A 20,491-nucleotide genomic window follows, 5' to 3' on the forward strand; every position below is an offset into this window, starting at 1 on the left:
AGGCACTATGTGTTACTGTTAAGTACCAAAACATTGTAACTTTGCAGATTAAAATTTAAGGATCTATTGTTTATCTGCAAAATGGACAACGGATGTCTTTCAAAATCAGTTTTTCTATTGGATAGTCCTAATTTCAAGGGCTCTATTTTTTTATTAAGTATAAGCAAAGATAATTTATTAGTTGGACAAACTGTTAGACTCTTTTTTTTTGGTAAATAAATTCTGATGACAAATGCTCAGTCCTTATCCCAACGTGGTTTCATCACTGAGGGGTGCAGGCTACTAGAGACAGCACACAGACAGAAGGCCAAAATGGAAAGAAAGAAACAGACATTATTTTCAATGAACCAACAGAAACACAACCATTTAAAAGCTTATGTAGTTATCAATGGTCACCTGTCAAACTGGGGGGGGGGGTATCTAGTGGGGTTCTAGGGATCTCTCCTGGTTCCGCTACTATGCAATATTTTCATTAACTGCCTTGAATAATGGAGTGCAGAGTATGCTTATAAAATCTGCAGATGTCACCAAACTGGGAGAGGCCGGAGGACAGGATTAGAATTCAAAACTACCTTTACAAATTGAAGACTTGGTCATGCAGTTGGGAAAAGGGCTAATATCGTTCTGGGGTATATTAACAGGAGTGTTGTATATATCACACAGGAGGTAATTTCCCCTCTTTTCTTGACATTGGTGAGACCTCAGCTGGAATAACGTGTCCATTTCTGGGTGCCACATTTTAACAAAGATGTGGACAAATTAGAGAGAATCCAGAGGAAAGCAATAAAAATGATAAAAGGTTTAAAAATCCTGACCTATAAGGGAAGGTTAAAGAAAGTGGGCACGTTTAGTCTTAAGAAAGGAAGACTGAGGGGGGACCTCATAACAGTCTTCAAATATGTTAAGGGCTGTTATAGAGAGGTTGCTGATCAAATATTCTCCATGTCCACCGAACGTAGGACAAGAAGTAGTAGACTTAATCTACAGCAAGAGAGATTTAGGTTAGATATTAGAAAAACGTTTTAACTATAAAGATAGTTAAGCTCTGGAATAGGCTTCCAAGGAGGTTGTGGAATCCCTATCACTGGAGGTTTTCAAGACCATCTTAAACAAACACTTGTCAGGGATGGTCTAAGTATACCTGGTCTTGCCTCAGTGTAAGAGGCTAGATTAAATGACCTCGAGGTCCAACCCCACATATCTGTGATTTTAGTGCCTTGCCTCCTTCCTTCTGCTGCTGCTAGCTGTAAGGAATTCTAAAACAAGGAAATTCTCTAATTCCTATGATATCCTAAAGAAGGACTTGCCCTCTAGTTACCAAACTGCTGCTAGGTTGGAGGAAGCCAAAACCCAGGAGATTCGAGCCTGAAAAAAAAAAAGAGGGCCACAAAGTCCTGAGGAATCGTCATCAGCTTTGCACAGAGGCAAAAGATTAGGTTGTCAATGTGACTGCAATATATCAAACATGCCAGAAGTGGAGCCAAAAAGCAGCTTGATTTAAAAATATATATATCTATGTTTAGATATATATTTTTAGATATACATCAGAAGAGGGATCTTCTGTTTACTTCCAAGAAGGGAATTTCCAACAGAAATAATATTTAACTCTTGTTCAGAGCTTTTCATCCAGAGATCTCAAAGTCCATTACCAAGGAGGTATGTATCATTATCTCCTTTCAGATGGGGAAACTGGTCCAAAGATAATAGTCAAAGAACAATGGATACCCACACAGAACAAGATACATTTTATGTAAATCTGGGGAAGAAAAATCATATAAAACAGACCAAAACTTAAGGTACAATCCTGCCAACACTTTGCTACTCTTGGTGTTGGCTTTGCACAAACGAATGCTTACCAATTAAATTCTAAAAAAAAAAAAAAATTGAGCTTAGTACTTGGAAGTTCTGCTAATTGAGGAAATTATAGTAAAAGTACTTGAGGCATTTCATCAGCGTGTGGGTATGTCTGTATCTTAAAAAAAAAAATTCAGGTTATTTGCTTGAGTAGTCTCCCTGAAACCAAGCACTACCCTTGATAGCAAGCGCTTGCAGGATCAGGCCCTTATTTTCCTACTTCAGAGAACAATGTTTCAACTTTATAAACTTTTATATTTGTCCAATAATCTATAGTTATGAAGTAACTAGGCACAATCCATAATCCATTCTGCCTTTTTATACAAACACATTTCACTATGATTTACAATAAAAATAAATAATTAGTCCAATATTTTAATTCTGATTCCTCTGGAGTAAACAGGCCTGGATTGGTTTGTCTCAGAGAAAACTAGAAGAATTACTTTTGTGGAGATCACATCTGAAAGGCTTTTTGGGAGGTGGAGGAAAGAGAAGAAAATCGCTCCTCGGTCACACTAATTCACCAAACTGAAGTAACTGTTGAATATGCCATAAACTCAAGAGGAAAGTGGTACCTATCATTAAATGTTTGCTATGCCTGAGTAAATTATTTTCACTATTTTTTTCTCCTTTTATAACTTCCTTTAGTTTAGTAGGCAACTTTCATTCCTTTTATGTCAGTCTACCTCAGTAACTAGCTTATTCAGCCAAGATCAATCTGATCAAGTAATAGGCTTTCAAGAGAGAATTTTAAAAAAGATTTTTTAAAATTAAAAGGCATATTATTTCTTATGAGCAAAGGAATTAAATGGATTCAAAGTTTAGATGTTATTATATAAACTAATGGTATTTTGCATCAATAAAAACACTCAATATCATTATTTCCTTTCAGTCCTTTCATTACTATCCTAGATATTGTTATTATAGCACAATATTGCCAAACAAATTAGTAAACCAATTTTGGGGCGTGACATATATGAGTAGTTAAAACAAAGAGAGATAAAGAAAAATCCATTTTTGTAAACATCAGCAGTGCATAGGCAGACAACTGAAAATATTTTAACATAACTGATAGACCATGAATGGCTTCTAGTTTGGATCCCAAATTCATGAAGACTGAAAGCTGATTTTTCAGTGTACCTGCCCACAAATGGTTTGCACGTTACAATGCTTTGAGTTTTCTCATTTCATGGTTAGAAACGTAGTGAATTAAATGTTAACTGTTTGGCCTACTGCTGTTCTTTGAACTCAAATTTCTTACTTTTCCAATATACAGATATTTATTCAATAAATGGGGAAAATTTAAATTAACAACTACACCCAATTGCATTAACACACTGATATAATAACACAAAATAAATTGTGACAGTTGAACACATCATGATGACACACACACACACACACACACATATCTACCTTTTACGGTTTTTGCACCCACATAAGAAGTCTTAATTAGGGAGTTTGGGGAACCAATTAGCCCCCAAAATGTACTGGTTAACTGAATCACTTAAGTAGCCAGGACATAAAAATCTACTAACCCAAGGACTACCTGCACAGCCAGGCCCCTCCAAAGTCCTCAATTTAGAGGTACAGTGTATAAAATATTGTGTACTATTTACTGTGTACTATATTAGACTGTAATGTATTATTTTAAATTTAATGCATTTTTTAAAATGAACTTACTACAGTAACTCTGTTGCTTTTGTTAAACCTTCTTTCCAGCCCTGGCCCAACTCCACTTTTTCTCTATCCTATAATGATCATTATATAGCTTTGCCCCATGTTGTTTTCACTGCTTTCCTCCTCCTATCTTTCTCGCCTTCTCTAGCCCTTTACACCCTTTCTATTTTCCCCTAAAGTGTGTGCTTTACTTCCTCCCCTATATTTTTTTGTTTATCTTTCTGTTCCCCCTTAACCTCTCACTCCACTTTAGGTCTTGTAATTGAGAACTCTGAGTGCAGCAGTGAATCTGCAAAAATAGGTCAGTTTTATTCTGTTTCTTCAGTTTTTAAAAACTATGAACGACTGCAGAATCAGGTATTGTATCTCTTCACTGGGGAGTGAACCCAAAAATAGAGACGAGTGGTGACCCCCCCAAACACACAGCTAATCCATCCCATCCTACTCTCTATTTTTGGGTCCACCTCCCCCATCAAAGGCCATGGAGCCAATTCTACTATCACACATAGCTTTTAAAAGTTCCAGAAGCAGACTGTAAATTTCATTGTTGCCCAGAGTTCCTAATAGTGGGAGTGAAAACTGACAAGATTCCCCTTAGTTTTCACTCTGCTGTGTTTAACAAAGCTATAAATAACAGCAGAGACACAAACTATCTGTCTGAACATTTAGGAACAACAGACTGCATCAGTTTGCACTAGGTTCTCATTTGGAAAGTTATCTTTGCAATCACAGAGTATTAGAGGCTAAGGGTTCCCCCCCCCCAAAAAAAAATTGAAGTTTCAGCTCTACAGAGGCTGATGGCACTTGCCCAGGAAAGTTTCTTGCTCTATTCACAACAGGGAGTGGATTTTTCCAAGACTTGTAAATGGCTAACATTTTTCTAACATGGTTGCTTTTAGAGATGGTTGGAGGCTAGATTCTCTACTGCAATCCCAGGTGGCTCAAAGATGCTAGAATCTGGTCATAACTGACTCTCTGAAAACTACCTCAGGAAAGGGGAGAGACTCTTAACTAGCATAAAGCCAGTTGAGCTGGCTACTGTGCCAAGCATCTCCCAATCAGGCTATACTCATCGGCATAGCTTTGCTCCATTAGGCTGCTCTAATTTATGCCAGAGCTGAAGAAGCTACGGTTTCAAAATTAGGGAAATATAACTGACCAGCCGGTGGCCCACTCCCACCCTTGTGCCAATTGGTTCTTGACACCAGAGAAAATCTAGCCCTACATCGTCATACAGCTGATATTTTTTTTGAGCTTGCACGTGAAACACTTAGGATAGAATTTCTTCCTTTTCATTCTTGCTATATAATATTACCACCCTCAGCTTTTAGATAGCACTTTTCATCCATAGATGTCAAAATGCTTTACAAAGGAGCTATGTATCATCCCCACTTTATAGATGGGGAAACAGAAGGCACAGCAACTAAGTGATTTAATCAAGATCATCAAACAGACCAGTCAAATGGCCAGGAAAAGAACCCAAGTTTCCCAACTCCCAGTCCAATGCCCCATCTTGTGAGCCACACTGAATGGTAAGGAACAAACATCTGTAACTACATTAAAGCAAAAGACTTACTAGAAATGCTTAACAAGTTTGTAACACCACAGAATCTGAAGTCAATACCTTGAAAGTGCTGCCCTCACTTAGAATCATGCAGTTTCCACTTATTTAATTAGCTCAAGATCTTAAATATAAGGAAGTACATACACATCTATGTAACTTTTAATATCATAAGATATGAAAATGTTGGAGGAACTGGCTAGTGTTAATACTCTGTAGTTGGACATATTTATTCCTGCATTTTCATTATAAGCTATTTTCAGGAGCATATTACTTTAGCCTAACTAGTCACTCTAAGATAAAACATAGCATACAAAGGTTCACCTCACAAGCAAACTTTTATTTTGTTTGTACTCAAATTTAGTTTAGGTTGTTTTGGCAAATAAGGATTACATTCAAAACTTAAAAATAAATTTTGAGCAATAGGCACATTTTGCCTTACAACACAGTAACTCCAAAAATCTTCACCTCAAAATGGAACACTGTATAAACAATTCACTATTTGGGGGAAAGTAAAAATTCCAGAGAAGCATCATTTAATTAACAAGTTACTGTAAATGCATAGTAACTATTTTTTACCAAAAGTTCCATATAGATTATTTGTAGGTTTGGCTTGTTAGTAGAACGATTATTATACAAATGAAACCTGCATGAGCTTTGACCCTAAATGGTCTCAGTAAATAATCTAACACTACAATATTGATATTAAACAATGTTGGAAACCAAAACATGTACCCTAAATAAAATTGCTTTAAACATATACTGAAGTAAACAACGTATTTGTGGGTCTGATATAAAGTACACAGACATTGAAAGTAAAGACTGAAACCCAACTTAAACGTTCTTTTGTGGTTGTACTATTTAATAAGTTAGAGAGAGATACTCAGTAAAAGTTTACCTTACTTCAGCTGGTGTATTTTGGGAATATGGATTTGCAGAACAAGCCAAAATCCTAATTACAGCCCCAGGGTGATATGTTTCCAGAACATGCACTGCTGTGGGATAAACTGGCTCCTCAAAAGCAAGCTCTACGTAGTCCTGGCTATAGAAGTTAGGTGGAGTCCTCTTGAATGGCAACTGGGCACTAGGACACTGATTCCACCAAGTTCCATAAGTTCGAAACACAGCAGTCTGAGTGAAGTCACCAGAACTGGGGTACACATTTGGAATACCTGCCAAATTCCACATGGTGTAGGACATGCTGTTTTCACTACCGTAATGAGAACTGAAATCCAACACTTCTTTGGCATACTGGACTACTTCAACATTGATAGGTAAGGCTCGGCTGTTTGATTCAATAGCTCTTCGGCTGTTCATCATTTCTCCCCTTGTAGCTGTCCTGGCTCGGCGCCGAAGGCAGATATAGTAAAACATGCTGAGAACTGTTAACATGGGAAACACCGGTGACATCTAGATATGAATTATGAAGCTGCAAAAGGTCAGGCGTCCTATATAAGGTGCATTAACTCTTTGGGGGATGTTTCAAAAAAACAGCTGAATAAAACAGAATGGCTAAACATGGTCAACACAGAAAATTTTTCCAGTAGGAAACCTATTTGCTTTTACTCATTCTAATTTGTCATCTTAAGACAACGCTGTCATTAAAAATCTAAAATCAAGTGGCTTCTATAGGGCCACTGAATAAAAAAAAGGCCGTTTTCTGGAAGTTAAATTGAGCCAAAAACTAAACTAACTATTTTCCATGTTAGATAACCAGCCTGCAGTAATAACAAAAATGTTGTTTTCAATGTAAAACTTTCAGCACTACCCTTTCATGTTGTCCGTGAGAGCATGCACCCCTGATATAAAAGTCAGTGGACTCCAAAATGATGTTCATTGGAGTCCATTAATAATATCAGCTGGATGTCTTCTATACAGCCATGACACAAGGTAGGCGTTCAGGGTTCTGTGACTGTGTCAGAAGCAGAAGTCTATATGCACGGTGTTTTACATCTGAAAAAAGAAAACATTTTGGTTCATATATTTACTGTATTAGAGATTCAAAATTTGCTAAACCTGGACACTGTAGCCATGAAAACTATTTCTAACTAGAACAAATATAAAAACAAAAAACAAGTATAATACCTACAGCAGTAGTCTAATCTATCAGACAAAACCACATTTCAGCAGTTATACTAGAGCGTACTTTATGTAAACTGTATGCTTATTCTGGATTACTTTCTAATCAAATAAAATATATCCTAGAAAAGTAAGCTTTAACAAGAGAGCATGAGATGAAGAGAAAACACTGAACTAGCACACAAGAACCATAAAGTTAAGGTGACTAAAATCTGACAATAACTAAAAAAGTGGAGTACGTTTTCACTGTCCAGACTGACTGGCATGCAAAAAGTAAACAATTAGTATAATTGGTAGAAGAGTTCGGTTTTAAAAGTTCTTCAGGTAAAGAAATTTGTTTGAAAACATGTAATTTTTAATCTGTCAGGTTAATGAAACGGGTATGTCCATATTAGATTTCCTACAAATAAAGATTATCTTACAAACCCAACGGCAAAGTTAGCAGGCACAAAGCAACTATAAGGCAAAAACTGCTAGATTTACCAATATAATCAGTCTTCTATTAGTAACAAAATATTTCCTTACAGCTTATCAAGAAGCAAGACATACCAAAATTAATCTCCCCACCATGATAAAAAAAATACAACTAACTTTGTTGCTCCACTGAAATCTTGTTTAACTGTTGCTCACTGGCTTCAGTGGTAAAGAGAGAAGAGCAGTGCTGGAGTCTGGAGAAAGGATGACTAAGCATCTCCTAAAATAGATGAAGTGTTTCTGCAGCAGACATTTACTGGGCGTGTACTGTATTAATCACTGGGGCGTACAGTGGCTGCACTTCTACTTCAGGACAAACACTAACAAATCATTAACCTAATGCCTCTGCTGTTCTAGCAGGCCAACTGCAAATTTACCATTTGAAATAAGTCGCAGTTGGGACAATACTTTGTTTAGTCAGACAACCTTTGTTTTTCTGGTGTAACTCACTTCACCCCAACTTCAAAAACAAGCCACCAAAACAACCCAAAAAATCAACACCGATACACATATGGGTAGCATCCACTGAGCCCCCTTTTTGTCAGAATACTATTAGCAATTGACAGTGCAGGTTTCATAAGATAAAGGCAGGCTGCAGCCTCCACTCCTATATTTGACAGTGAGAAAACATATGTTGAGGAACTGTTCACTCTTTCTTTCTTATTCCTCCTCCTACAATTTTTGTTGGTCTAGTTTCTGTCCTTAAAATCAGATTTTATACCAGCTTTTGCTATCGCAACTTGAACTACATTTGGTACCTACCACAGCGGGGAAAACATAAGAAGTTGTATTGGCTCAGCCCTGAGCTCTGCAGGGAAGCCAAAGCCAAACAAAAAAGGTGTTCTAAAGGCCCTGGCCTTTGGAAGAGACATGGGAAGGAAGCAACAAGTTGCTGTTCTCTCTATTTCAACTGGGGCGAATTAAAAGTTTAACTGAAGACTAGGACTATGTAAAAAAACCACTTCTTTTGGATTCTTTTCTCCTGATCTAACATGCCTTATTTAAAGATTAAAAAAGGAAATAAGTGCTAGAATAGATCATCAGATCTGCACCCTTCATTCCTCCACAAGCCTCACCTGTGTGGCGCAGCACCCCAAGGGAAAACGAAAACACTTTACAAGATGCCTCCGATGAGGAAATGTCATTAAAAAAAAGCAGATTTTTTATTTTTAAAATCATTAGAATTCAGGTGCAAATTCCAAAATTTGATTCTAACTAGTGTTTTGTGTGTTACTTCTGACAAATTCCACCTCCTCCCCCCCCCCCCCGATATTTTGTTTCTAGTTTTAAAGCGGAAGCAGGAAGTTGCAATGAGACTCAGCTAGCTGTGAGTGTAATACCACTCTGTAGGATCCTATACCATACCCAATTTCCCCAGCAGTTTGCAAATCATCACCCCAGTTCTATATTCACTGCTCCTTGGAAAACTGTAGATTGGGAATTGAGAAGACTATGAACCAGTGCCCATAAATTATTTGAAAAATCAGTGAACATAATGGATAATGACACACTAGTTCTAGGCATTGGCATGAAAAAAATCAGCTGTTCGTTTTTTATTTATTAATTTATTAATTGGACAAACTGTTAGACACTTTTTTTTTTTGGTAAATAAAGTAGGACGACAAATGCTCAGTCCTTATCCCAACGTGGTTTCATCACTGAGGGGTGCAGGCTACTAGAGACAGCATACAGACAGAAGGCCAAAATAGATGAAAGAAAGACAAAGATTATTTTCAATGGACCATCAGAGAAACAACCATTTAAAAGTTTTCAAAAGACTTAGAGTATATCTACATTGCAACTAGATGTGTGACTGCGGCATGTGCAGACATATGGCAGCTAGCTTTAACAGAGATAATGCAAGTACCAATAGCAGTGAAACTGCCACAGCATGAGCTTCAGTGCAAACTGTACAGTAACTTCTCACTTAACTTTGTAGTTATGTTCTTGAAAAATTAGACTAAGCAAAACAATGTTAAGCAAATCTAATTTCCCCATAAGAATTAATGTAAACAGGGTGGGTTAGTTCCAGGCAAATTTTTTTCACCAGACAAAAGACATTATATATATATACACAGTACAAATTTTAAACAAATAATGTCACACTGTATTCAGCAATGATGATTGTGAAGCTTGGTTGAGGAGGTGGAATCAGAGGGTGGATCGTCCAGCTGCTCCTCTTGCTGAACTTTCCCAACTCAAAAAAACACATCTAGAGATTGTTGTTTTGCTTTCCTTTTTTTTTCTTGGTAAATGTCTTTATAGCAATTCATTACATAACCAATTCTCCTAACCACTTTGGAGATGTGTTCCCTGTTAGGATGGTCATCACTAAGGATTTGTAAACCGGCTTCAATCATTTGGAAAGCTTCAGAAAGATGTTTGGCAGTCAAATTTCGATGAGTTGGTTCTTCTTTTACTTCTTGGCTGTCTTCTTCCATTGCTCTCATCACCTCTAGTTGCATCAGATCTTCATTGGTTAGCTCTTCTCCATGTGATTGCAGAAGTTGTGTAACACGGGCTTTTTCCACCTCATCAAAACCTGTTTTCTTGGCCAAGCTGAGGATATCTTTCTTCATAGCGGGGACAACATCTTTAAATCCTTTAAAGTCATTGACACAGTCAGGCCACAACTTCCCCCACACACCATTCACGCATGCTTGAGTGACTTCAGCCCAGGACTCACCAATGCTAACGATGCACTTGCGGATGTTGTAGTCACACCAAAATTGCTGAATCATAGGCTTGCCTTCCCCATCGGTGCCTCTGATGAGCTGGTCAGGAGTACACCGTAAGTAATACGCCTTAAATGCAGCAATGGCTCCTTGGTCCATGGGTTGGATGAGTGACGTTATGTTCCAGAAAGACAACTTTGACTTTTTCCACACTGGTTGTCCAGGTTGATTGGATGAGCCAGTGCATTATCAATAAGTAAGAAAATCTTGAAATCAAGATTTTCCTTGGCACAGTATTCCTTCCATGTATACCTTCTAGGTGGTAATGCTGCTGGAGACATGGAGATGAAACCGCTGGCAGGGTACCAATCTGAAACACCACAAGCTCTAAAGGGATTTTCAAAGGAACACCTTCCAGTCATTTGAAGATCCAATAAGAAGGCATGGATAACTGGAGCTATTTTTTCAGAATGGCTGACTCTCTCTGCTGTTCCAAAGTGTCGGCAGGTACTCAACCCCTGGCTCTGCCCCAGGCCCGCCCGCCCCCACTCCAATCCCTCCCCCGAGCGTGTCCTCACTCCTCCCCCAACCTCCTGAATGCCGCAAAACAGCTGATTGCTCCAGGTGGAAGGCGCAGGGAGGGAGGAGGCTGCACATCGCATCCTTGCTCCTCCCCCCAGAGCCTCCTGAACACCCACGAAACAGCTGATTGATACAGGTGGGAGGCACAGGAAGGGAGGGGGGAGGCTGCGCATCGCATCCTCGCTCCTCACTGCGGAGCCTCCTGAACACTTGCAAAACAGCTAATTGCTGCGAGAGGGAGGAATTGCTGATCCGCAGGGCTGCAGGCAGGTGGGAGGCACTGAGGAGTGGAGGGAGCTGATAGGGGGGCTACCGGCCCACCCTGGTTCCAAGCCCTCATGGCCAAACAACGTTATAAGGAAACATTGCGCAACTTTTAATGAGTATGTTCTCTAATAGATCAGTGACGTAACAATGAACAATGTTAACTGAGACGAAGTTAAGTGAGGAGTTACTGTACAAGCCTGTCCTGGACTCTGGGTACTTACTCAGTGCCTAGCAGACACTAAAGTCCGTGCTGTTGTGGATTCCCTGCTACTGGTACTTGCACTAGCTATATAAAAGCTAGCTCAAATATGTTTACACATGCTGCAATTGCACCTCAGATTGCAATGTAAACATACCCTCCGTAAAGTGAAAGCCAGCCAAGTATAAAGTTATTAACCTACATGGGGAACAAATACTTAATAACAGACTTTTCAATCTAGCAAGACAAGACAATCCAAGGGCTGGAAGTTGAAGCTAGACAAATCTAGCTAGACAAGACTAGAAATAAGGTGTACATTTTTAAGAGAAATTAGCCATTGGAACAATTTACTAAAGGTCATGGTGGATTCTCCATCACAGGCAATTTAAAAATTAAGATTGGTTATTTTTCTAAAAGATATGCTCTATGAATTAACTTGAGGAAGTTCTGTGGCCTGTGTGTGCAGACTAGATGATCACAATGGGTCCTTCTGGCTTTAGAATGGATGAAAAAAGGCTCAAGCCTTGGTTTTTGCATTGATTTAGTGGGCTTTAGATTGGGCCCAAAGTGCTTTTCCTGGCTTTAATCATAATGAGGTTTCTGTCTAAAATAGTTCCATAAAACCGCACCTTGGTGTTCCCTCATCATTCTTAATCATTTACTTCTATTTCAAATGTCTGTTAAGCACAAGTTGAAGATTTTTTTTAAAAAAACCTCTAGAACTGCAGTTCTTCCTGCTATCTTAAAAGGTTTCCAGATATATTAGAAAAATCCCTTATTACCTATATGACTAATATCATAGAATAATTTTTAATATATCTCAAACAAGCATCATTTTCACCAGTTATGTTTTTTATTTTTGCATTTTACACAACTTGGACAAATAAAATTAGGGATGTCAAGCGATTAAAAAAATAAATAGTGATTAATCGAGCTGTTAATAACAGAACACCATTTATTTAAATATTTTGGATGTTTTCTAAATTTTCAAATATATTGATTTCAATTACAACAGAACACAAAGTGTACAGTGCTAACTTTATTTTTTTTATTATAAATATTTGTACATAAAGAAACAGTATTTTTCAATTCACCTAATACAAGTATTGTAGTGCAATCTCTTTATCATGAAAGCTGCACTTACAAATGTAGAATTATGTACAAAAAAACAATTGCACTCAAAAATAAAAAACATTAAACTTTATAGCCTACAAGTCCACTCAGACCTACTTCTTGTTCAGCCAATCGTAAACAAACTTGTCTGTCTGAGCATTTGCAGGAGCTAATGGTGCCTGCTTCTTGTTTACGGTGTCACCTGAAAGTGAAAAGAGGTGTTTGCATGGCACTGTTGTACCCGGCATTGCAAGATATTTACATGCCAGATGTGCTGAAGATTCATATGTCCCTTCACGTTTCAACAACCATTCCAGAGGACACGCATCCATGCTGATGACAGGCTCTGCTCGATAATGATCCAAAGCAGTGCAGACTGATGCATGTTAATTTTCATCATTTGAGTCAGATGCCACCAGCACAAGGTTGATTTTCTTTTTTGATAGTTTGGGTTCTGTAGTTTCCACATCTGAGTGTTGCTTTTTTAAAACATCTGAAAGCATGCTCTGTACTTGACCCTTTTAGATTTTGAAAGGTGCTTCAGATTCTTAAACCCTGGATCGAGTGCTGTAGCTATCCTTAGAAATCTCACATTGTTACCTTCTCTGCGTTTTGTGAAATCTGCAGTGAAAGTGTTCTTACAACAAACATGTGCTAGGTCATCATCCAAGACTGGGATAACATGAAATATATGGCAGAATGCAGGTAAAACAGAGCAGGGGACATACAATTCTCCTCCAAAGAGTTCAGTCACAAATTGAATTAACACATTTTTTTAATGAGTATCATCAGGATGCAAGCATGTCCTCTGGAATGGTGGCCGAAGCATGAAGGGGCATATGCATGTTTAGCATATCTGGCATGTAAATACTTTGCAATGCCAGCTACAAAAGTGCCATGCGAATGCCTGTTCTCACTTTCAGGGGATGAAAATAAGAAGCAGGCAGCATTATCTCCTGTAAATATAAACAAACTTGTTTGTCTTAGCGATTGGCTGAACAAAAAATAGGACTGAGTGGACTTGTAGGCTCTAAAGTTTTAGGATTGTTTTGTTTTTGAGTACAGTTATGTAACAACAAAATCTACATTTGTAATTTGCACATTCATGATAAAGATTGCACTACAATACTTGTATGATGCGAACAGAAAAATACTACTTGTTTTATCTTTTTTTACAGTGCAAATATCTGAAATAAAAATATAAAGTGAGCACTGTACACTTTGTATTCTGTGTTGTAATTGAAATCAATATATTTGAAGATGTTGAAAAAATCCAAAAATATTTAATAAATTTCAATTGGTATTCTATTCTATGAATTGCACAGTGCAATTACAACTGTGATTAATTGAGATTAATTTTTTCTACCACAATTCATTTTTTTTAGTTAATTGTGTAAGTTAACAACAATTAATCAACAGCCCTAATTAAAATACATAAATCAGTTTCATTTTTAGGTATAGCTAGTTTAATCGTCTGGTACTCATGCTCTAGAACAATGTAGCAAAATTCACATGACAAACTGTCCACATGCCTTCTAGATCAGTTGGTTTTCTGACAACCCCCTCATCAGTCATATGGCATTGTTTGGAGAGGGAAGCTGCACTCACACCACATCCCCCATGCCCAAGACCTTGGACAAAAGTCAGTATCGCCAACTGTCTTTGCCTTTTAGAGTTCAGTTTCTCTTGTGCGGCAGTCAGTAACACCTCAGATAAAAGATAATGTCTTCAGTTTGGATTCAATTAAATATTATTTTATATATTTTCTTTTTTAGACAAGTACAAAAATAAAATGAGCATACCAGAATTACAAAAAAAAATCTTTGCTTCGCCCAACAAATTTAGGTTGCTAAGCACCAATGTACTTTACTATTTACATAATTTACAAAACCCCAAGCAAATTAACAGTTAACATAAGTTTTTACAATGCCAATAGTAAACAAACATCCTTATCAATTATAAAAAAAATTGGTATTTCATCACATCAACTTTTCAATGGACTGCTGGGTATTTATATGCATTTGTTATCTCAATTTCTGTACCTGGATTTTTTTTTAAAGAATTCTTAAATGTACTTATTGGTAATAATTCCCATTTATCAAACAAAATATTTTGTTTAAGTATTTATAATTACTTCGTGATAATGTTGTATATATAATTTTCCTATTAAATTACATAACACTAACAATCATAATTCATAATATATGTATGTGGACTTGCATTTGAGGCTGATCAATGGGACACTCATATGAATATATATAAAGTTTTCTTTTTCAACACACTTTTCTTTTTCAAACAGTTTTGTAATCATGGCTGTGTAACTGATTTCATAGATTCAAAGGCCAGAAGGCACCATTATGATCATCTAGATCAGCAGTTTTCAAACTTTTTTTCTGGCGACCCAGTTGAAGAAAATTGTTGATGCCCATGACCCAACGAAACTGGGAATGAGGGGTTTGGGATGTGGGAGGGGCTCAGGGCTGGGGCAGAGGGTTAGGGTGTGGGGGTGAGGACTGCAGGGATGGGAATAAGGGGTTCAGGGTGTGGGAGGGGGCTCTGGGCTGGGGGTGCAGGCTCTGGGGTGGGGCCAGGGATGATGGGTGTGGGGTGCAGGAGGGGGCTCAGGCTTACCTCCAACAGCTCCCAGTCAGCGGCGCAGTCAGGGTGCAGAGGCAGACTTCCAGCCTGTCCTGGCACTGCAAACCGCACTGGGCCCCGGAAGGTCCAGCTCCTAGGCAGAGACGCACAAGCAGCTCCGTGCAACTCTCGCCCTCATGCATTGCCCCCCCAGCTCCCAATGGCTGGTTTCCGGCCAATGGGAGTGCGGAGCTGGTGCTCAGGGAGGGGGCAGCACGCAGAGGCCCGTGGCCCCCCCCACCTTGGATCCAGACCTGCTGCTGGCTGCTTCTGGGGCGCAGCACGGTTGCAGAACAGTAGGAACTATCCTGCCTTAACTGGGCAGCACCGCTGACGGGACTTTTAACAGCCCGGTCAGCGGTGCTGACCAGAGCCGTCACGACCCAGTGCCTTACATTCCACGACGCAGTACTGGGTCACGACCTGCAGTTTGAAAACCACTGATCTAGATCTCCTCTATAATGGGCCATAGAACTTCCCCCAAATAACCCTAGAGCAGTGGTTCTCAAAGCCGGTCCGCCGCTTGTTCAGCCCAGACTGCCAGGGGCTTTCCCTGGTTTGTTTACCTGTCACGTCCGCAAGTTTGGCTGATTGCGGCTCCCACTGGCTGCAGTTTGCCGTTCCAGGGCAATGGGGGCTGCAGAAAGCGGCACGGGCCAACGGACGTGCTGGCCGCCCTTCCCGCAGCCCCCATTGGACTGGAGCGGCGAACCGCGGCCAGTGCGAGCGGCGAACCGCGGCCAGTGCGAGCGGCGAACCGCGGCCAGTGCGAGCGGCGAACCGCGGCCAGTGCGAGCGGCGAACCGCGGCCAGTGCGAGCGGCGAACCGCGGCCAGTGCGAGCGGCAATGGGCCAAACCTGCGGATGCGGCAGGTAAACAAACTGGCCCAGCCCGCCAGGGGCTTTCCCTGAACAAGCAGCAGACCGGCTTTGAGAACCACTGCGCTAGAGCATATCTCTTAGAAAATCATATACAAAAATATTTGGCTGCTCCTCTTTCTGTCCTACTCTCTGTGCAGTAGGACATCCAAGAGTGAATTTACCAGATGCTGGTGGATCCGTGCTGATCCATGTGGTCACTTGGCAGTATGGAATAACTGTCCAGATTTTCCCAGAATTAACTGATATAAACAAAATTAGGTAGCATGGTGGGAGTAAGCATGCAAACAGTTCAGCCACAGAAAGACTGCAGAGTGGACATACCGTATATACTCATTCATTAGCCCGTTCGTTTGTAAGCCGATCCCCCCAAGATGGATAGGTAAAAATGTCTGACCCTTTCATAAGTCGACCCTATATTTCAGGGTTGGCAAATTCTGGCTCCCGGCCCATCAGAATAAGCTGCTGGCAAGTTGGGATGTTTTATTTACCTGGAACATCCGCAGGCACAGAGCCCCTCAGCTCCCAGTGGCCACAGTTTGCTGTTCCCAGCCAATGGGAGCTGCAGGAAGCGTGCGGGCCAAGAAACATGCTGGCCGCCATTTCCCGCAGCTCCCATTGGCTGGGAACAGCGAACCGCGGCCACTGGGAGCTGAGGGGCTCCCTGCCTGCGAATGCTCCCGGTAAACAAAATGATAACATATTAGATATCTATTTCAATAATTCAATAGAGCTTACAATAGTCAAATTTTGGTGTAGATCAGTTGATAAGCTGACCCCTGCTCTTTAATTCTTCACTTTTTTACCAAAAAAATTCAGCTTATGAATGAGTATATACGGTACCAAAAAAAAAAAAAAAGAAAGATTGAGTTAACCTTTTATATAAGAGTTGCAAAACCATAGTTGTGATTGTATTTGTAACATTGACAGGATGTCTGTTCTGGTAGATGTTTGGCTATAACGTCTCCAGAAACGTGGCACAGCTTTCATTCCTCTATTCCTCTATCAAAAAAATCAGTTGAATAATTTAAATTTTTAAAGAAGTAGTATGGTATAAGGACCCGAACAGAATGCTTTTGGAAGCACGATAGGGAGGGGTTTATTCTAAAATGAGCTTAAAATAAATTCCTAATTTTTCTCTAAAACTTGGTGGCCAAATTTCACACAGGTTTAGCTTTTATGTCCTTTGAATTTTCAATGTAGTTTTTGCTTTGTTTCTCTTAATAAACTAAATTTTTGAATAAAAGCCTTTTGAATAAAAGCTCTGGCCAAAAAGTTTTCTTATCAGTCCTACTTTTCATTGCTGACCGATATCTTTTAAAAGAGACACATCAGACTTGATAAAGAGACAAACCGTAATAGATCTGGGGCAAATGTTGGATATAGCGTCAACTGTAGACATTATTTATATTATAATGTAGAACCTGTGTATGACTGATGGAGGTTAGAGGCAAACTAATCAGAACTATGGGGGCCAGGTGCACAGAAGCCTGATTGATTAACTGGGGGCCACAAGCACTAGAGCCTGATTGGTTGATTATCAGGCAATAAACCCTTAAAATGAAAAATTATTTTTAAAAGGTATATTAGGGTACCTCCCCCCCCCACAATTATGCACACTTCAGTTTAAGTACAAAGACGCCTTTTTTTAACTGCCAACTCTGCAAATTGAGTCCATGATCTGAATGTTACCCCCTGTCCTTTCTAGCTAGTCCCCAAGAAAGATTCTGCAAGTGGAACTTAATTAACAATTCTGTTAATGTGTAAGCTAGAAACAATCTAGCCATTCACCCATTACTTTATTGGCTCTGGAAAACTAACAGGAGTAAAAAGCAGTAAGTATTATCAACAAAAGAAACTATGTGATTCAGAATATACAATGAGAACAGATCTGTTGAGTAAAAGTTAACTTCTTAAAATAAACTTTTCTGACTACTTATTTTATATACTTATTTTCTTGTATCTGACTATTTATAAAACGTCAGTTTAATCTGCATAAGTTTTCAGTTTGTCATGCATGTACAATATCACATCTTTCTACTGAAGTAGTCTGAGTGGCTGCTGACAGATTTATTCATTTGGACCACCAAAAAACAACCAAAAACAGGGCTGTTAGGCAATCATTCAAGGGTGCTATCAACCCCATGAAATAGGATGATTTAACAAAAGTGATCAGTGATGGGAAAGACCACTTCCCAGAGAAAATGTGTCATGTGCAACAGCAGTTCTCAACCGGGGTACTGGAGCCCCCTGAGGGGCCGTGAGCAGGTTTCAGGGGGGCCACCAAGCAGGGTCAGCGTTAGACTTGCTGGGGCCCAGGCCAGAAAACTGAAGCCCTGCTATGTTCAACTGAAGCCTGGGGCTCCCAGCCCTGCCACCTGGGGCTGAAGCTGAAGCCTGAGCAACTTAGCTTTGCAGGGACCCCTGTGGTGTGGAGCCCTGGGCAATTATCCTGCTTGATACACCTTAACTGGCTTTTATGTGCAGAAAAGCAGTTCTTGTGGCACTGGTGGACCGTAGAGTTTTTATAGCCTTTTGGAGAAGGTGGGGAGGCTCAGAAAGAAAAAGGTTGAGAATCCCTGATGTACAAAATATGCCAATCTTCCATCCAGTCTCTAAACCAGTGATCCCCAAACTGTGGGGCACGCCCCCTCTAGTGGGGCATGGAGGAACGTTCGGGGGCAGCGGGTGGAATGCGGCGAGGCTCAAGTCAGCCCCTATGGGCGGTGGAGAGGGAGCACCACCCAGCCCCACTCTGCTCCCAGCTCCGCTCAGTCCCCACCTCCAGACCCAGCCGTGACTCCGCTCCTGTCCACGGCCCCAGCCGCAGCTCGGGCCTCAATCCCAGCCCCAACTATGGCTCCTGGCTCATGCTCCCGGCTCTGGTCCTACTCCCGGCCCCACTCCCCGCGCCGGCTGCGACTCCCAGGGGGATGCAGACTGGGTAAGGGAGGGGCGCAACAGAAAAATTTTGTGGACCACTGCTCTAAACGAAGGAAGAGGATCCAAACCATAGGTATCTCTGAAAAGCAAGATTACAATGTGAATGGACTCTAGGGAATTAGAAAGTAAATATACAAACATAAGGAATGGGGAAAAAACGGGAAAAGGAGAGGTGACAGGACAGGAAGGATGGTTTGGTGGTTAGGCACTAGCCTAGGACTTGGGTTCGTGTCCCTGCTCCACCAGACACCCTTGTATGATCTCAGACAACTCAGTCTCTCTGTGCCTTACCTCCCCATCTGTAAAATGGGGATAATAGCATTCCCTACCTCAGCGGGATATTGAGGTAAATATATTAAAGTTTGTGACAACACTGAGATACTACAGTAATACTACAGAGGGCCACAGAATTGATAAATTTCATAAAAATGTGTTAGTCTAGACATTAGAGAAGGAAAAGAATTCCAAAAGAGTTAAATAAGAGATTTCATAATTAATCTTCATTAAGAAAAAAGGGAGAAGAAGGGATCACTATTATAGAGTAGGATTAATCAAGTATGAGGACTATGAGACAGCTGTAGTAACTATTCTGCTTCACTTTTAAAAGACTGAGAATCATACAGCATTAAATGCTAATGAAAATTTGGTCATGGTGGTGTGAAGGATTGATAAGCAGCTAATGAATGAATTACACTAATCATATGTAAATCAGCAGGGACAGATGATATGCAGTTACCAGTCCAGGAATAAACCCAGGATATGGTTTATTTCCAAATAAAGGGAATCATGTCTAAGGGCTTGTCCACACTGGGAAGTTAATTTGGATTAACGGGGGGTGTGAATTTAAAGGAGAACAGGTATTCCTGAATTAACTCCTTCTGTGGAGACTTATTCCAGAATAAGGGCATGGCTACATTGCAAACGTCAAAGCGCTGTCGCGGGAGCGCTGTCGTGGCAGTGCTTTGAAGTGCGAGCATGGTCACGCTTAAGTGCTGGGAAAGAGCTCTCCCAGCGCTCCTGGCAATCCACCTCCACGAGGGGATTAGCTCCAAGTGCTGAGAGCCGCACTGTTTACACTAGTGCTTAAAAGCACTCTGACTTGCTGCACTCAGGGGGGTGATTTTTCCGGACTGGAGTGGTCCTTGGAAGAATGGTAGCATCCTAAACAGCAGAGACAGGCTTCCAAGCAGGGTAAAAAAACTTCAACGAGAGGTACAGCAACTTCTCGCTTAATGTTGTAGTTATGTTCCTGAAAAATGCAACTTTAAGTGAAACGATGTTAAGCGAATCCAATTTCCCCATAAGAATTAATGTAAATGGGGGGAGTTAGGTTCCAGGGAAATTTTTTTCACCAGACAAAAGACTGTATTTTTTATATATAAACACACACACAGTATAAGTTTTAAACAAACAATTTAAGACTGGTACACAGTGATGATGATTCTGAAGCTTGGTTGAGGTGGTGAATTCAGAGGATGGGATATTTCCCAGGGAAGCCCTTACTGCTAAATGATGAACTAGCAATCAGCTGAGCCCTCAAGGGCTAAC

At 40.2% G+C, this 20,491-nt stretch overlaps 1 protein-coding gene across 7 annotated transcripts in view; it reads right to left on the minus strand.

The window, feature by feature from the left end:
- Nucleotides 1–20,491, minus strand: part of FBXL4 (F-box and leucine rich repeat protein 4) — a 131,531-nt gene that overhangs the window by 99,813 nt on the left and 11,227 nt on the right. For 6 of the 7 annotated variants that reach the window (XR_013345602.1, XM_077812851.1, XM_077812850.1 and 3 more), the window contains one exon: nucleotides 5,994–7,048. Coding sequence is in view for 6 of the 7 variants with exons in the window: in XM_077812851.1 (XP_077668977.1) it covers nucleotides 5,994–6,505 (512 nt within the window). In the remaining variant the exon portion in view is untranslated. Of the gene's footprint in view, nucleotides 1–5,993; nucleotides 7,049–7,765; nucleotides 7,853–20,491 lie in introns of those variants that run through there. The other variant, XM_077812847.1, reaches the window with a different exon arrangement.

This window comes from Eretmochelys imbricata, chromosome 3 (genome assembly GCF_965152235.1).
Source record: "Eretmochelys imbricata isolate rEreImb1 chromosome 3, rEreImb1.hap1, whole genome shotgun sequence".
In the NCBI taxonomy this organism is placed as follows: Eukaryota; Metazoa; Chordata; order Testudines; family Cheloniidae; genus Eretmochelys; species Eretmochelys imbricata.